The following is an 18,563-nucleotide window of genomic DNA, read 5'->3' as shown; positions in this document are numbered from 1 at the left end:
ACACCTCTAAAAAAATTATAAGTTTTTAAAATAAATATTATTTATCCACCTTAAAATGATCATTAAAGATTAAAAATAGTTATTTTAGATTTTAGAGGAATGTAAATCAAAGAATTTTTTTTTACATGGATTAAAATTAAATTTACTTATTTTACAAGGACCAAAAATAATGTTTATAAGTTTTAAAAGAATAAAAAATAAAGAAATTTTTTTAGAGGAATCAAAATCAAATTATCAATTTTATAAAGATTAAAAATATATTTAAGTTTTAAAAATACTTTTGTTTCTATCATTCTTATTCATTTTGATTTTAATCCTTATAATTTCTAATTTCTTTTTGCGTAGGAGCTGATCGTTATTTTCATGTGTATATTTTGATTTTTTGGTCTTTACATTAGAAACTAATTTCTTAATAAGAGCAAATTATAAGAACTCAAATTTAAACTTTTAAAAAGTATGAACTAAAAAAAAAAAAACTTTAATGACTTTATTCATATCAATATTTAAAAAAAATAATAATTCACCAAGGTCAATTGGTCAATTGCTCTCCAAAACCAAATTAAGTCGTCTGTTGTCTTTTTTTCTGTTTTTTTTTTACTCCATTGTTAATTATTAAACATCCATCAACCGAGATAGTTCCGAAAGAGGTGCATTTCATTTTTATATATTCAATTTATTAATTAAAAATATTATATAGTTGTTGAAAATAATATTTTATTTGTGCTGCCATGGTTGATTATTATACTAAATTGTCATCACTACCCATTCATCCAATGAGTCTGACTTAACGCACATTGAGCGAAGGATTTCAGTTTGATTACTACAAAATACATCCGAAGAGACAGTTTTAATTAGTGTAACTAAATTTGAGATTAAGGGTTTATATTATAGTTGCTTCAAATACCCAAACTTGGAGGAATATTTCAGGTGTCCTGTGGATAGCCAATGATCTTAACTACAGTGATTACACACAAAAAAAAAGTTTTAAAGATTTTTTATTCCATATAAAATGAACTTCAGTTTTATATAAAAAAAATTCTTTAATTTTCATCTTTTGATATATGAAATTGAAATTAGTGTTGATATTATTATGTTATACTCTTTAATTCTTTATGTATTTAACTTAAAATTAAGTGATTATTTCAAGTGATATTTATTAGTGTCCATAATATCATGTTAACAAGTTACATATTTTAAAAAATTATAGATTCTTAAAATAAATATTGTTTATCTTGTTTTTTTTGGTACATATATTATTTATCCTGTTTAAAATTAGTTAAAAAAAAGTAATTTTAAGTTTTAGAGAAATAGACAATCAAATACCGTGTTTATAAGAACAACAATAAAGTATATTTATTTTAAAAAAATATTAAAATTAATGATTTAAAATTTTAAAAAGATAAAAATAAAAGGTAAAATACATATAGAATAAAAATATATTTAAACTAAAAGAATATTGCCATTATTTTTAATTTATGTTCAAATTAAATACTGTTGGCGTGTCTCTTCCAGGCTTTACTGTGTACGAGTTTTAATTCCATATGAATATGCATTATTTATTTTTACTATAAAATTAAATAAATTTACTATAAATAGTAATTCATAACTAACCACAGTAAATTTTTGTCTTTTACACCGACAGTAATTAAATTAAATTATTTTTCGTAACAAATACAATACAAATCCCATTTGAATTTTCCTTTTTTTTTTTTTTTTTTAAATTTTTGTTTTCACCGTTAAGTATTTATAAAGTCAAGTAACATACAAACTGTTTCCAACTTGTTTCTCAGTGTTTCGTTGAAAGCGTTTCGCAGAAGAGAGAAAAAGAGAGAACCCATTTCTGGAGACATGTCTTCCTCCTTCGACGCCTTCACCGTCGACGACGACCACTTCGCCGCCCCTCCCACCGCCGCCTCCGACACCTTCTCCGGCTACGCCGACTACTCCACCTTCTCCGCCGACGACATCCCCGTCGATCACGCCGCGCCGCCGTCGCCGGAGATCTTCGGCTTCACCGATCCCGATCCAGGTTACTCCCAGTCTCCCTTCGAGCCTGTGCACGGAGTCGAGAATGGCAACGAGAATGGCACCGATAACGGCTACGGCAACGGCGTTTTTGTCTCCGACGGCCCGGTGCTTCCGCCGCCGGGAGAGATGGAGCCGGATGAAGGTTACGCTCTCCGTGAGTGGCGCCGGTAACTCTCTCTCTCTGAGCTTTTACTTTTAGTTTGTTGCGTGAATTTGTCAGATCTCGTTTGAATTTGCTTAGATCTAAACGATTAGGATTAGGGATAGGAAGAAGCGAATCGGTGAACTTTGTTTGGTCCAATTTCACTTGCAACTGTTACTTCACTTACCTGAGCTGTTATATTAAAAAGAAAGAAAAAAAAATGGGAGGTTGATTTGTATAATTCCACTTTGTGTACTTTGGTGGGAGGAATTGATTTGCATTCACCGGTTCTTATCTGTTAGTCCCTTGCTTACTGGTAGTGTGGGAGTTGGATCTGAGTGGTTAGGTGTTTTGGGGAGTAAAATTTATGTCATCTAAAGATTAGTTGTTGGATGACAGCTTGGACTCAGGTCAGAGCTGATTCTACTGTTTGGTTAATCTGCATTGTGTGCTCATTTTCTTGGACTAAAATGGTGGAAGGATTATCTTCGTTGAGAGTTTTTTTGTTCATGGCGATCCTACCTGGTTCGAACAGGATTGCCTCTAGCTGAGGATACCAACGGTTTAGACAAAACAAAAAAAGACAAAATATTCTAGTTTACCATATTGAGCGTTCCATTTTCCATGATCATCACTTCCCCAGGGTAGCAATTTACAAATGACCTGATGATGATAAAACTTGGGGAGGATTGCGTCAAATCCTCCTCAGGCATCTGCCCATTTCTAAGTACATGCCACCAGTTCAGGGAGTCATATATAGTTGGACAGCCAACCTGGTATGTAAATATGTGCGCATACACCATGTGTGATTTTCGATCCTTGTGTAGTTTTACATTGACGCTTTTCCTTTCTCTCTATAATTGCGGTCGTTACTCTGCATTTCTAATATTAGAATTCTCTCTTTACATTATGCACTGAGCACATGCGGTAGGCTGAAAAAAGATAAATTGATGATGTATTGATTCATAAACTGTAGAATTCAAAGCTTTCCTTTTAATATCAAGTAGTTAATGGAAAAATTGTGACTCTAATTTAATATAAAAAATTTACGTTTGTTACACAGTGCATGACTTAACGGGAAACAATTGGGGAGAGGGCCTTATCTTTTTTTTTTTTTTTTTAAAAATCCCTATCTTATGTGGAAAAAAATATATATTTCATAACTGGTTGTCTTTTCAAAGTTCTTGCATTCATAACTCCATAATGATGCCAAACCTATTTCCTTTTCTGTTTACTATCATATCATGTCATGACTAACGGAACTTGAAGTTGGTCATTAATTAAACCAGAGAACCAGATATCTATTGGTGGTGCTATATTTCTTTAAAAATATGGGCATCAATCAAATGTGTTCTATTTTGCATCTTATAAAAAACGGTTCATCTTAGAAAAATATATAAATATAGATGGTGCATAAAAGAGAATGAAGTTTATACTATAAAATAAAATAAATGTTAACTTGACCATTAATACAAATCCCGTTTGTTTGGTTATATGAGGCAAAATTATTCTTGAACCTGATGGTAGCACAAGTGTTTGTCTTGCAAAATTTAAGATTTAAAATCTATTGCATGTTTGCTGAATTCAGTTGTCAACAAAATGAATTCATTATGCAGTCAAAATGCTATTCTGCTTGAGGAGAAGGAGAAAAGGGAAAAAGAAATGAGATTGAAGATTATTGAGGAAGCTGAGGAGTATAAGGTGGCTTTCTATGAGAAAAGAAAGCTTAATGTTGAGACTAACAAGGTTCAAAACAGAGAAAGGGAAAAGGTAAGGTCACGCAACACATCTATATTTTTATCAAATAAATATTTTTCTGTTCTTTTAATTTCATAAATAAACCTTGTTTGTGGGGGCAGTTATACTTGGCTAATCAAGAGAACTTCCACAAAGAGGCTGACAAAAATTACTGGAAAGCTATTGGTGAGATTATTCCTCGTGAGGTTCCCAATATTGAGAAGAAAAGAGGCAAAAAGGATCAGGAAAAGAAGCCATCAATCACGGTCGTCCAAGGCCCAAAGCCTGGCAAACCCACAGATCTTTCTAGGCTGAGACAGATACTGTTGAAGCTGAAACACACACCCCCACCTCACATGATTGCCCCTCCTCCTGCACCTGCTAAAGATTCCAAAGATGGGAAGGATGGAAAAGAAACTGCACCAAAAGCAAATGGATCTGCACCAGAAGCTGCACCTGGATCACAACCAAAGGATGCCACCACTAATAACGGTACTGCAGATTTACCCCTGAACGAAGCTTCACCCCCTGAGGAGCAATCATCTACATAATTCTTCTTTTCATACTCCAGCTCTTGCAGTCTTTCCCTCCACAGCTCTTTACGGATTCTTTTGTCATGCTATTAGTTTTTATGGGTTTTTGGTTTGCATTTTGATTTCCAACGTTGAGGTTTTGTACCAATTATATCCTTTATTGACTTTTATATGACCTTGGAAATTCAAATGTTCATGGGTTTTTTTTTAATACATCATTTGAAAATAAGAGTATTTTTATTTTATTTCTATGATTATCACATTTCCTTTTCCAAGTGGTGCAACTGGCCTTGGTGTATTTTTAATGCCCTATCTCTCCATGTGTATTTTTATTGTCTTAAAGGTTATGCGTAACCCCGTAAAATAAGTTTGATATAAATATTGTAAATCAGCATTTTTTAAGAGGAATGTGGGAGCATAATAATAGGTGGGGAATGTGGAGGTTTTGGAATGATGTTCACCGCTCTGTCAAAACGCAGATGATGCAGATTACAGGGGATGGCTTAGATTAGATTGGCCTCTCGTTGAACTCTCTATTAATAAGGTTTGGTTGTGTACATTATTATGAGATGGTTAGTGTTTCGTTCACCCGTAAAATAAATTTTATTTTATAATAAATAATTGATAAAAGCCTTATCAATTTGTGATAAATGATAAGGGTTTTAGGTAGGATGGTAAAATGAGTTTGGCAAAGACAGGTTGGGCAGGGCTTATCTATCAATTGAAAATGGGTTGGATATTTGGTACATCTTTTTTTTATTAAAAAAAAAGTAAGAAAAAAAGGAAAAAGTATTTATTTTATAAAATTAAATTTCATTTGAGTATTAATTTTTATAAGAATAAGAGAAATTAAATTTATAAAATAAACTAACAATATTAAAATAAACATATTTAATTTTTAAGAACATTAAAATCTTAAAAAATTACAAGTAAAAATTGTAAACTAAAATTCTTAATATAATTTTATTTTAATTCTTTTTAATAAAAAATGGCCTGACAATGATAAATTAGCCTATTGGGTTGGCAAGCTAGACTATATAGTTCCGCTTGTCATTTTTTTTTGTGAGTTAACAAACTCGTTCATCAGACCAACTTGTTTTGTCATTCCTAAGTTTAGGAAAAGTTTGAAGAGGAAAAAGATCGAGAGACATTCAAAGTTATCAAGGAAAAAATATATATATATATATATATATATATATATAATAATAATAATAAATTAAAAAGTGTTATGTTGGAGGAGACAAAAAATTAAGGATAAGAGTGAACTAAAGGAGAATGAAAGAGAAAAATTGTTGGGAGGGTGGATCTCTAATAAGCTAGATAATTATTCTCATTCATAAATATTCGCACGCACGCACACAAATAGATCTTTGGACTTACTTTACCTTTTAACCCTTATAGTTTAAAATAGATCTTTTTAATCTCTATACTTCAATTTTTTAATCCTCTTTAGTCCCTGTTATTAATTTGTTTCTTGCATCGTTAAGTGTGAGTGACATAAACTTATTAAATTCATGTAGTAATGATATATTTGATTTTGTGAATGATAATGAGTCAGATAATGATTTAAGAGGGAAAAAAATGGAGTCTTTGATAATAAGATTTCTTCTCTTTCTCAATTTGTCAAAGGCATGTTTGTGAAGTAAGCAGAGAAAAACCTTATTATCGTCTTTCTTACAATGAGTTAAGGTTTGTATGCGTGAAATAGTGTTGTTATCGTTGTCTTGAGGAAGCAAGTTGTTGTTGACATCTCATGGAGGCTTGTTATTGCGATATACGTTAATGAAGATAGACAATTTTAATCCTATTTATCCATCATTTTTTTTTAATTCACAATAGCAATAAGGTGTTGATTTTTTACTAAGTTAGTTTCATGTGGAACTACGGATGTATTTGTACAATTTTACTATTTATGTATTTCATGGAGGTCATTTACTAAAGATGTCGACCCAATCACAAGGTAATTGATTAAAATACACTGGGAAAAAATATTTACTAGAAATGAATGTAATTTAGATGAGTAGTCAATGCAGGAGATAACTAGTTTACTAAACAAAATGAGTTATAAATGATGTGTTCAAATTTTCTACCATGTAATCCAAATTAGGTTGGAGGAAGGACTTGTTAGAGTATAGAATGACAAAGGAACAATGAAAATTATTAGGGAGGCAATGGATATTATGCATAAACATGAAGCATATATTATGCGTTCATCACATATGACATAAATTGACTATCGAAGATAATGAGGTTAATGATAATATTATCATAAGGGATGGTTAAAAAAATGAGGAAGAACCAGTGAAAGATAGTATCCAAATGATATTACAACCGAAATTTCTGCTCAAATTGTTGATGAGGTAGTTATAGAAGATGAGGGGATTGTAGAGGATGATGACAGTGTGATGACTTCCAATTATGATAGAGATATATTAGAGTCAGGTGTGCAAAGTAATTTGGAGGAAAAGTGTGAAGAGCCAAATGCAAATATTAGCAAGAGATTTTACTCTAAAAAATCTTGATATGAAAAAAAATATTTAAGTATATATAAAAATGAAGCATAATAGAAATATTTAAATTTTTAAGATAAAATACATATTTAATTTTGATATTCAATTGTTATTTACTGAATAATAAATTGTTCATTTGGTACATGTTTAAATAAACTTTTGTGAGAAGAAGAAAGATATGAAGAAAAATTAAAAATAAGTTTCTCCATAAAATAAAACTGATCAAGTTAAAATTAGATTTTGAAGAATTTAATAGAAGAAAATTTTTACAAATTAACTTATGAAAAAGCTTGATATGAAAAATATATAAATAAATAAAAAAACTTACACATAAAGTCACCTTGAGAGGAAAATATTTAAATTAGTGTGAATGTAAAGGAAAGGATGAAGAGTAAAGTGTTTATAAAACAATGAATTGTTATAATTTACATATATTGAGTGATTTGTCACCTCTCTACCTGAGGTAATATTGAAATTCCTAATAGTTAGCTTAAAATTTCCAAGCTTTTAAAAATCATACCTACTTTCAAGTGCTTATCACGAAATTGTGTTTTCTCATTGAACTCGAGATGTCTAATGGCTCCAGTGACGGACCTTGGTTATGTAATTATGTTAGGTGAGTCACAGCTTCTCCAAATTTTTCTAAATTATCATATTATTAATTATAATAAAACTAAAAAATTGAATAAAAAAATGATAAATTTTATTATTTTTTAATTAAAAAAATTAATTTGGCACCCCATATTTCTGAATGGCTCTAAAATCTATTTACACTCGCAAGTTGTTTTGAGACATGACTGTCATTTTTCTACTGCGCTCCATCTATACATGTAACAGATCATTGGACCAATTGGACTTTTTTTACAAGAAATCAAACAAAAAATAATTGGACCAATTAGAACTTTTTCACCGTAAATCAAACAACAAATGAAGAGAGTAAATACATCATTTTAAATCCAAATTATTATACATTGTCATGCAACAATACACGTATGCATTTAACATGTCATATAAGCCACACTGTCTCACTAATGTAATAGACGTTAATGAAGGAACTAACAAACAAATAACTTCAAACTTTCGATGACTAAATTGTACAAAGACATAACTTATTTTGAAAAAAAAATCTTTAAGATGGCTTTTAAAACAAAAAATCATTTTTTTTTTAGAATCACCCATTATCCAAAACATGGACTTTATCACAAGTTAGTAAGACTTATCACCAAAAATAAAAAAGTAATATCATAAAACCACTTTTAAAAAAAGAAAAAACCTTACACAATAGTATTAAAAAGTGAATTATAAACATAATTCAATCTTATAAAACTGACTTTTTAAAGTAATGATTGTTTTTCATTTATATACACTATTTTGACCATCTCATCTCAGGTGTAACCCAACAATAAACAATAATCATTAGGATAGACTCTAATACCATATTAGAAAATGAATAATAAGTCTAATTCAACCTTACAAAATTTATTTTGTAAGATAAGGATTGCTGTCCACTTACATACACCAATATAGTCATTTCACTAGTTGACGTTGAATCTCCAACAAAGTGCACCTTATAATAATTCATAAAAAAATAATGTACAGAAAAGAAGAAAAATGTAAAAGAAAACAAAGATAATCCCTTTTTGTTTTCTCCCTTTCTCTCTCTCTCTCTCTCTCTCTCTCTCTCTCTCTCTCTCTCTCTCTCTCTCTCTCTCTCTCTCTCTCTCTCTCTCTCTCTCTCTCTCTCTCTATTTTTCTTTTCTTCTAATTTTTAACTTAGCAATTCACACTTAAAAAGTTTGGTTTATGCTTCACCTTGGGGCCAACTGAGTAAAACTGGCAGGGTTAGAACTAAATTGATAACTTGTGGACTCAAATGATGACTTCTTCAGAGAAGATGCTCCTGAATCCTGGAAGAGTCCTGGTGCTGTTAGTTGCTTTTCATTCAGTCTCGTGTTCTTTGACAGCATGTCAACAACCTGTGACATCATTGGCCTTCTACTTGCTGCTGCTTGTGTGCAGAAAAAAGCAACCTTCATGTACCTAATTACCTCTTCCTCAGGAAATTCAGCCAAGTTTGGATCCACAAGCTCCAACAATCTCCCCTCTTCATACAGTTGCCAGGCCTGTTATTGCGAAAACAAAGATCATTATGTCTAGTCCAAGTCCCACATTGAGAAGAACAAACACATAAGTTGCATATATATGAAGAGCTGAAAGCTACATACCCATTCCAACAGAAATTTGTTGGACCCTCCCCAGTTTGTCCTTGCACTGCTTTTGCCACTAATTATTTCAAGTATAAGAACCCCAAAACTGTATACATCAGCCTTCATGGTTAACTGGCCACCCATTGCATATTCTGGTGCTAAGTAACCACTGCATTTTCAAACCAAAGCAGGTCAGAACATTTGTGAGTTCCACTCTCCATGTATGGATAGAACAATTTTGTAAATGCATAAACTATAGATAGATGAATAAATAAGAAAAAAAAAAAATACAAAACCCGCCAACAACTAAGTTCTCCTTTGTCAAAATTGAAGAACATTTAAAGTTAAAAATAAAAATTGAATGTTTTTTACAGCAAGTGTTGAGGGATCAGTGAGCCATAATGCTTCAGCTGTTAGCAGGCCCAGAAATGTTTTTGATCTACATTTCCAACACAACTGTGAGGAAATTGAATGTGCTACCAGAGTTTGCTGCCAAAAGATCTTATGATGTTTAGGTCAAACAAATACATTTTCTCCATAGACATAATTTTGAGATAAATATTCCACTTTTGGTTGCATGGCTGATGTCAAGAATACAAAATAGGTATCCCAGAACCATAATAAATTGCCCTTGAGTGTGTGTGAATATCAACAAGCAGTCTAGCTTTACAGAACATGTGTCCCTTGAATATTGTTGGAGGCATGTGCAACTGAATTAGGAACATTCTATTACAAAACCTTGTAACTAGTATGCTCAGGAAACATTATTTCACATCTCCTAATTGACCCTGAAATTTTGTCAATTATAATATTTCTAGTTCTGCTGTCATACCTAGATGATGAAGAGTTTCTTCTCTCTCTAATATTATCTCCAGAAAACTAAAAAGTAGCTAACCAAAGAGGAAGAAAAACTAGTAGAAATCTTCCAATGCGATGGAAAAATAACTATGAATCTGAAATATAACATACGTTGTTCCAGCAATCCTTGTGCTAATGTGAGTGATATCATCTGGAAATAATTTAGCCAACCCGAAATCTCCTATTTTCGGATTGAAGTCTCGATCAAGTAGTACATTGCTTGCCTTGATGTCTCTGTGCACAATGTGTGGCACAAGTTCTTCATGAAGAAATGCAAGACCTCTAGCAGTACCCATGCAAATGCCAGATCTTTTTCTCCAGTCTAATATGATATTTGAACTCCTTGAGCCTACAAAAAATGTGGAAAGAAAAACAAAAGAGAGGTTATGTTTCATCCTATCATCTACATATGGATCTTAATTTGTGATTTCATAATTTACACCAAAGTATTTGTCAAATTTACCAAGTAATGCACCATCAAGGCTGTTGTTTTCCACATATTCGTACACTAGTATACGATTAGTTTCTTGAACACAGCAACCAACCAATTCAACAAGGTTCGGATGCTTAACATTTGATATAGTTTTAATTTCAGTTAAAAATTCACGAACTCCTTGCTTTGATCCAGCTGAAAGTGTCTTCACTGCTACTTGTCTTCCATCTTTTAAGGTTCCCTGGAAAATTTCAACATAGCTATTTAGTAGTGACTTAATTACTAAATTTCAAAGAAAAGCATAAAATGATGAAAGTGTGATGTTATTTCTTGGTACCATAGGGTGTTACTCAGCTTAAGTAAGCTAAAGTGCCCTCATCTTTTAGGCCTTTGGGGAGGTAATCAGTAAGCTAAAAAGGGCAAATCTCCTTTTACCCAATTCTATAGACATCCTTGAGTTTTAAGATTTTAGCAAAATGATTAAAGGATGGAAGGATTTGCATTTTAAGGCTCTTTCACTATGTCTCAGGGAAAAACAAGTGTTCAAATTTTTTAAGTAGTAGGGCATAGTACGAAAGCACAATTCTATAATGTGTATAAAGGGTACAGGTAAAAAAATATTTTAACTCGCAAAGCTGGACATAGCACCCTTTTACAGTGGGTTCATATGAAGACAAAATCAAATTTATGCCAAGTTTATCGTTTTAATTTTATAAACAAAATAGTCTACCAATTTATAAGCATTATAATGCAGTGCACACGCAAGTGCATATAAGTGGAGCATGTCTAGTCAGAGGAACAAACCATTGCCATTGGATCATGTTTCTTGAACATAAAGTCACATGACTTCTCTTGTTTATATATAATAATAATAATAATAGGGGTTCTTAAGGTTGAATACCTAGACTATGGAAATGGGATTTTGAACGTCATGGTGTTTTTACTGCCCCAAAAAACAATGTAGTAACGTCTTCCGTTGCATAATATAGATACCTATCAAGTCAAAGATTGGTACTTGCAGCAGTGCATCACTAACGAAGAAAATTACAAATATCCCTCTAGCACAAGCACCGCTGAAGAATCATTTTTGTAACTTAAACTGATCAACAAGCATATTAATTCCATAGTGTTACAGCTTATATGCGAGCCTATGATCTTAATACCTGGTAAACAGTTCCAAAACCTCCTCGTCCTATCTTTTTGCTGGGGTGATAGTTATCAGTAGCCAGTCTCAGGTCTTTATCAGAGAAATGTGTAACATTATCAAGTTGAAAACCTGAGCAACAAGACAATAGAGGCATAAAAGATTTATATATGGCATTCAACATGGTGATAAATGGCAAAAACAAAATTGTAGTTATATAAGTATTACTAATTATACACCAGAACTCTTATGAACATCGTCGTTGTACCATATAACAAAACCTAACCAGCAAATAACCCCAAAGTATGTCTTTCTAAGATTATGTTTCATCGATGTACAAACTAAATGGACACATTTATCTTTTGAAGCCTACAACTTAATGAAGACTTTCTGTTGCTCTTGTCAGACCTACCTTTGATAAAGTGCAGGCTTATTGGTAAAGCCAATAAAAGGGACAGGATATTTATACACAAGTCCAGTATTATTAAATGCTACAACATATTGAAATAAGAAATCACCAGGTCCTCACCATCAATCTCATTAGGAGTATGAGAATGATTCCTTTTCTTCTTGAGAGTTGAGGCTCCAAAGCAGCCACAACTCATAATGATCCTGGGATGTCACTGCTACTCTCTGCAGTCTGCATTACATACCATATTCGAAAATAAGTAAAGTGCCATTTATACATTTTAATTGCAAACAACAAGAGAAATAGTCATGCAAAGGCATGGAATTCATTCACACACACACTTTGAAAAGCAAGAATAAATGATATGTTCAACTGAAATGGTTTCAAGCCTTTGTTCAACTCGACGCGGATTTGTGCAACGTGGCAAATTTCTGGGATAAGATTAGTAAAATTCTGACAAACGAACCTAGCTATACAGATTCATTAACAGAAATTTAAGTCAAAGTCAATCGGTGATCGAACTTTAGATCGTTCACACGATTAAGGACAGACAAAAACCACCGAACTAGACAGAAGGATTATCCTAGGTCGCAAAATTTTCCTATATCATCACAATTCACCAAAAAAAAAAGGACAATTCTACCCCCCCCACCCCACCGCCCAAAAAAGAAAAACAGAAGCTACCTAGAGAAAACCCATTTCCAGATTCAACTCATAATTGCAATCTGAATTGAGCATTCAACTTAGAACCGAGAAAGACGAAAGCTTTAACATGTGAAACACTAGAAGCCCTTTTGGGAAAGACGGGAAAAAAGAAGAGAAAAGTGATGACCTTTGGGAGCTAAAAGAAAATGCAGAGGTCTAAGGACTAAGGTTCAGGAGAGTTTGGTGTTGAGTTGAAAATTGAAGAGAGAAAAGGGGAAAAGAGGGGAGGAATGGTATTAAAAAGGAGTGGTTCAGTGTTTGGTCTTAACTCTTAAGCACACAGCAGAAAGACTAATTCACCTTTCTTTGTTTCTTTCTGTTTTTGTGTTCTCACTTTGCAGCAGCTTCGTCCAACTATGCCACAAAAATGACCGTTTCTTTCTTCTCTCGGTTAGACCTTCTACCAGCCTGCCAAAGACTCTCTCAAACCAATCACTCAATCATTATTTTTCATCTAAATAAATTAATGCACCACACACATTCATTTACCTTCAATTCTACAGGTCGTTTATGACTTTATCTGCGTTTTTATAAACTTTTCAATAAAATAGTATTTTTATTATATAGTATTAATTATATATATTAAAGATAATACTTAAGTATAAAGGTATTATTTAATTGATATTATGTTAAAATATGTATATTAAATATACTTTTTAAAATAAATATATTTATATTAAAAATCTAAAATATAATTATTAAAAACTTTAATACTTATATATATATATATATATTGATTGATGTATATATAAGTATATATATATAATTTTATAATTTTTATTTTATTTATTATTTTTATAATTTAATTTAAATTTAATTGTATATATTTTTTAAAATTAATAAAGTAAATGAATCACGATGAATAATTAAAAGTATATTTTTTATATAGATAATTAAATTAAAAATATATTTCTTTACAAGTAACAAAATTAAAAGTATATTTTAAAATCTCATAAAGATTATTCTTTAGTGATGTTAAGTTAAATATTCTAAATTAGTATAATAGGAAAATAATAGTATATTACTTATATTTTTAAGGAATACAAATATAATTTATTTACTAATTTAATATATAAATGGTAGATAGTATAATTCTTACACCTCTCATGAGATGTTACAAAGATTTATATTATGATATTAAATTAAATAAATTATATTATATATTTTAATGTAAGAGAAAAGATAGTGCAATATTTTTTTTTAAAAGAGAGTTGTAACGACTTATTTTGGTTGTTACACTGCAGAACAACATAACACATGTAACGACTCGGCTGATCACTACACACTATCCGACAACACGGTAAACACACAGACAAGAGCAAGTATATAATTATATACACGAGGTCCAATCTGAGCTAAACATCAAGGTATAAATATAGCCCAAAGTAGCCAGAATAATGGCCCAAAACAACTAAATAGCAACAAAATAAAACTCCTCTATCTGCCACCTGCAGACCTGCCACTATCACCAACCTAACCCTGCTCTGCTCCCATACAACGTATGATCATTGCAGTCCAAACACATGGAAACAACAAAGGGTAAGCTAGTAAAAAGAATCAACATACAAAGCATATATATAATATGAACAGTTACAGTTATTAGCACAACATGAGCATACATCTCATCAGCTATACAACATACACAACAATAAGCACACAATGCGTCGTCACGCATATCAGCTCAGCCTTACGGCCTACAACAGCTCAGCCTTACGGCCTACAACAATTTATATCAGCATTTCAACACAGTACAACTTAACAGCATACAACACAACTCATCTTATCAGCACACAGCACATCACAACTTACAGCAATAACATCTAACACAGCTAAACATCATCAGACAACATTATATATTAGTTAGCACATCATATTCATCAATTTCGGTTTTTACTCAGCATAAAAAACATCTAACAGCATACAGTGAAATCTCATCTTCGCGCCTGGCGCACTCGTGGTTGCGCCCAGCGCGGTACAACCAGAGAGCACCAGGGGGCCAGCGCGCCCAGCGCCAGCACGCCCGCGCCCGGCGGGACCCATCCAGAGAGCTCAAGGCTCACACGCGCCTGGCGCAATACCAATTGCGCCCAGCGCATGCCAGGCAGAGACTCCAAGGAGTCTCACGCGCCCGGCGTGCCCAAACCCGCGCCCAGCGCGGGAAAGACAGAGACCTCCCAAGGTCTCGCGCCCAGCGCAATTCAAATTGCACCCAGCGCCCTCAAGGCAGAGACTCCCAAGGAGTCTCACGCCCAGCGCGACAAGGGTCGCGCTCAGCGCAGAACCAAAAATCCCAAATCATGCTACAACTGGTATCGCGCCCAGTGCGGTCCAAGTCACGCCCAGCGCGGGCCTGCCAGAGACCCACATCCTCAAACGCGCCCGGCGCACTCATCATTGCGCCTGGCGGGCTTGACCAAATGGAGTCCCCTGGTGGTCGCGCGCCCGGCGCGAAGAACGGCGCTCAGCGCGAAGCTCAGCAGCAACTTCACCAAGTTCAAAAATTTGCCCAAAACCTGCAAAAAATCCACTTTTCCAGCACATGCAATCCAACCAAAGTGCCACATTTTCATTAAATACCTCAAAAGTACCACCTTTTTACACATGCATCCACAAATCAAAGAAAACCAAAATTTTTCTCAAAACCCCAAGACCCCCAAAACAACTCCATTTTCACCAAATCAGCCAAGAACCATCAATCGTAAGCAACCAAATGAGTTCCTAGACCCATTTTCAGCCAAAACGCAGCAAGAAATCTAACTTCCCTTACCTTGGTTCAAGAATCCGAGCTCCGGGACAAAGAAGACGAAGAAGAAGATGGAAACAAGCTTGAATGGAGAAGAAGACAAGCTCAAGGAATCAGCACCCGGGGAAGGAAATCAACCTACTCACCACCCACACCTACAGCCACCAAGATCACCCCAAGGCCAAGAGAGAAATAAGATGAGCAAGAGTGAGTGAGAGTGTCGGGGAAAGGAAAAAGGAAAAGAAGAGGGGTCTCACAACACACTACTGAAATATATACTAAAATAGTATATAAGAATATTTACAATACAAGTTGCTAAGCAAGCAACAAAAAAAATCAATTATATACATCAAAATATACTACTGTAAGGTAACCTACAAAAGAAACATCCACTTCAGGCACCTCCTATTGTTTCTAGCAGCTATCTCTCAACCTATCCTTGCACTGCTCCCATACATCATATGATCATTGTAGTTCAAACCACATGGAAACATGCAAGGGGTAAGCTAGTGAAAATAAATAACTCATATAAATGAAATATACAACATAGGCAACTTAACATCACTGTCATCATCTTCATCAACTTGTTCAATATACAAAACATAATACTTAAACAACATATGAATATAAAAACAACCTGCAACACAACATCACTATCAACAGTAACAACTTATTCATCATGCAACACACAACACATAGATAACACACAACTTTATAACAACTTCACAACATATCAACTCAACACACATTCATTGTTACGCATTTCAACTCAGAGATCTCTTACAACACAAGGTGAGCAGTCTAAGTGGCTAGGTCCTACCGAATCAATAACATAGAATCTTTTTGGACTTGCTAGGTAAACAACAAATTTGAATAAAAATTCACAACATGATAACGATTTCTCAAACTTTGTCACTTAACCAAGGAAGTATAGTACTTTGTCAGGATAGGACAGTTGGGTTTAGGCCTACCATGGCATTAGCTAGCTCAACTAAGTCACCTATGGGATTAGCCTACTGACTATCCTCCAAATACTACAACCCTCTGATACTCGTTTATAAACTAAGTTATCGACTTCGTACTTTACTCGAATTGGCCGCTTGTAATTGGTATAGTTCAACCTGACTCCTATACCGTGATTTCTTCATACATGTGTGCCTCGACCCTACCCACACACAAGACCAACTAAGTCCTAGAGGAGAACAACACATCATCCACTCTAAGGGACAACTTCTCAAGGAGGGTTTTTCAACAAATTGGGCTCTTAGAGTACCACAACACTCTCAATCCACACAATGGGATGAGCAACTTCGAAAATATCTCCCCTAGTCCTAGTGATCAACAACTCATCATCATAGTACAACAACACAGTTATCATCTCATCAGCTCAACTATCAACTCATTTCAACTTTAAACAACACATTCATCATCTCATCAGCTCAATTATCAACTTTAAACAACACAGTCAACTCATAACTTACAACTCAACCATCACTAAGTAACATCTTTTCAACACATAGTATAACATATAACTTTATAACAACATACAACTCTCATATAACAACTTAATAACATGGTTTACTGGCAACTTTTGGATCATCTCAACACATCTACACACTTCACATCATGCTTCTCACAACTCACAAAATTATCATCATACACTTCACAAATCTCAACTAGATCATCTCATCATATTTCACAACATATAAATAGTCAACACTCAACTTGTAAAAAACTTCCACAACATACCACATATTCAACACATTTTTATTTAGCACAATAACTCACTCAACGCATAACTCTTCAACTCATTTAGCACCTCTACACAACTACTCAACTTCACAACTTAACTACAACATGCATCTCACATCTCACTATTAAGTATCCTCATCATGCTACATAACATCGTCTTTCAACACAAAACACATCAATCCATGCTATGCAATCATCTTTAATCACTTACAACATTCACAACACATAATAACTACTCATACATTTCGTTTACATCCCATCTTCATCACAAAAACATCACCAACAACATCATTATTCAATATTTTATCATCTATTATCAACACACAACATTTTCATCACATAATACAACTCATACTACATGTTTACAACTCATTTATCATGCCAACTTACACACACAAACAACATCAATCAACCTAAGCACCCAAAAAAAATTTTAACTTAACCAAATCACTTATAGTGAATGGCAGCCTTCACATGAAATAACATATATGAAGTTATATTAATCCTATCATGCTCACCTTATCTCGTATGAAAGATAAGAAGATTTCCTACAACTCTCATGAAGACATCAAGTCCTAATTCCATCATCTACCTTGTTAAAAATTTTAAAACCCACAACACTTAGCCTAAATCTTGTCAGCTTGACCTTTGCTCATTAAAAAGGTCATAATTGGAGTTCTAGATCTCCTTTTTGGGTGTTTCTAGCGCCATTGGAAAGATAACATCCAAAGCTATAACTTTCATGCAGATCTCAAGACCAAATTCAGTCATCTACCCTAACCGCTACAGCGCTCAAATCAGCACTTTAGCGCTCTGCCGAGCTCAATTTCCTTCCCACGGTTATGGCCATGAATCACGGCCATAACTATAGGTCTCTGCCACTTCATTTTTACTCCACGACTATGGCCATGAACCACAACCATGATTGCAAGTCTCTGTCACTACAATTTTTGCCCCATGGCCATGGTCATGAATCACGGTTATGGTTGCAAGTCTCTACCACTACAATTTTTGCCCCATGACCATGGCCACGAATAACGACCATGGTTGTAGGCCTCAGAATTTTTTGCATTTTCATGAATTTCACCTTCAATCTTCACCTTCTCTTGACCAATCTTCCCCCTAAATATGATCTACATCCATGATTACTACTATACTCGTTCAAGCAATCCAAAAACCACGAAAATTTTGACATGCATGTATCAAACTTCATGATCACCCATTTTTACCCAACTCATTCAAGAACACCACAACCCTAACAACATGTAACCCACCTAACTCAACTACTCAGCCCCCAAATCACACCCTAGATGATGATCCAACTACACGCAACCCAAAATGTACAACAAATTTGAGTTCTAG

General features: G+C 33.7%; 2 protein-coding genes across 5 annotated transcripts; one reads left to right on the top strand and one right to left on the bottom strand.

Moving 5' to 3' along the window:
• The first annotated feature begins 1,790 nt into the window (after nucleotides 1–1,790).
• LOC109804977 (clathrin light chain 2) lies at nucleotides 1,791–4,689 on the top strand. Its single transcript, XM_020366904.3, has 3 exons — nucleotides 1,791–2,195; nucleotides 3,787–3,940; nucleotides 4,030–4,689. Exons 1-3 carry the CDS (start codon nucleotides 1,849–1,851, stop codon nucleotides 4,456–4,458), a joined length of 930 nt encoding a protein of 309 aa, XP_020222493.2. The 5' UTR covers nucleotides 1,791–1,848; the 3' UTR covers nucleotides 4,459–4,689.
• A 3,677-nt stretch (nucleotides 4,690–8,366) lies between these two features.
• Nucleotides 8,367–13,165, bottom strand: LOC109805045 (cold-responsive protein kinase 1). Of its 4 annotated transcripts, none has more exons than XM_020366982.3 (7): nucleotides 13,007–13,165; nucleotides 12,122–12,232; nucleotides 11,612–11,724; nucleotides 10,479–10,689; nucleotides 10,127–10,364; nucleotides 9,176–9,326; nucleotides 8,367–9,073 (listed from the first exon to the last, which is right to left on the bottom strand). In XM_020366982.3, exons 2-7 carry the CDS (start codon nucleotides 12,195–12,197, stop codon nucleotides 8,759–8,761), a joined length of 1,104 nt encoding a protein of 367 aa, XP_020222571.1. In that variant the 5' UTR covers nucleotides 12,198–12,232; nucleotides 13,007–13,165; the 3' UTR covers nucleotides 8,367–8,758. The 4 variants fall into 4 exon arrangements, with proteins under 4 accessions (XP_020222571.1, XP_020222569.1, XP_020222572.1 ...); XM_020366980.3 differs by lacking the exon at nucleotides 13,007–13,165 and adding an exon at nucleotides 12,834–13,000; XM_020366983.3 differs by lacking the exon at nucleotides 13,007–13,165 and adding an exon at nucleotides 12,686–12,827.
• Between the last annotated feature and the right edge of the window lie 5,398 nt (nucleotides 13,166–18,563).

The sequence above is a fragment of the Cajanus cajan genome, chromosome 2 (genome assembly GCF_000230855.2).
Source record: "Cajanus cajan strain Asha chromosome 2, NIPB_CcT2T_4, whole genome shotgun sequence".
In the NCBI taxonomy this organism is placed as follows: Eukaryota; Viridiplantae; Streptophyta; class Magnoliopsida; order Fabales; family Fabaceae; genus Cajanus; species Cajanus cajan.
The sequence above is the reverse complement of the archived record's forward strand: the minus strand, read 5'-3'. Positions and strand labels throughout refer to the sequence as shown.

Excerpts from the sequence above, each read along its gene's own strand:
- LOC109804977 (XM_020366904.3), top strand. The coding sequence starts at position 1,849 with ATGTCTTCCTCCTTCGACGCCTTCACCGTCGACGACGACCACTTCGCC. Across the intron at positions 2,196-3,786 it reads GCTCTCCGTGAGTGGCGCCG|TCAAAATGCTATTCTGCTTG; the intron begins GTAACTCTCTCT and ends TTCATTATGCAG. Across the intron at positions 3,941-4,029 it reads AAAACAGAGAAAGGGAAAAG|TTATACTTGGCTAATCAAGA; the intron begins GTAAGGTCACGC and ends TTGTGGGGGCAG.
- LOC109805045 (XM_020366982.3), bottom strand. The coding sequence starts at position 12,197 with ATGAGTTGTGGCTGCTTTGGAGCCTCAACTCTCAAGAAGAAAAGGAAT. Across the intron at positions 9,327-10,126 it reads ACAAGGATTGCTGGAACAAC|TGGTTACTTAGCACCAGAAT; the intron begins GTATGTTATATT and ends TTGAAAATGCAG. Across the intron at positions 9,074-9,175 it reads ACAAATTTCTGTTGGAATGG|GCCTGGCAACTGTATGAAGA; the intron begins GTATGTAGCTTT and ends TCGCAATAACAG.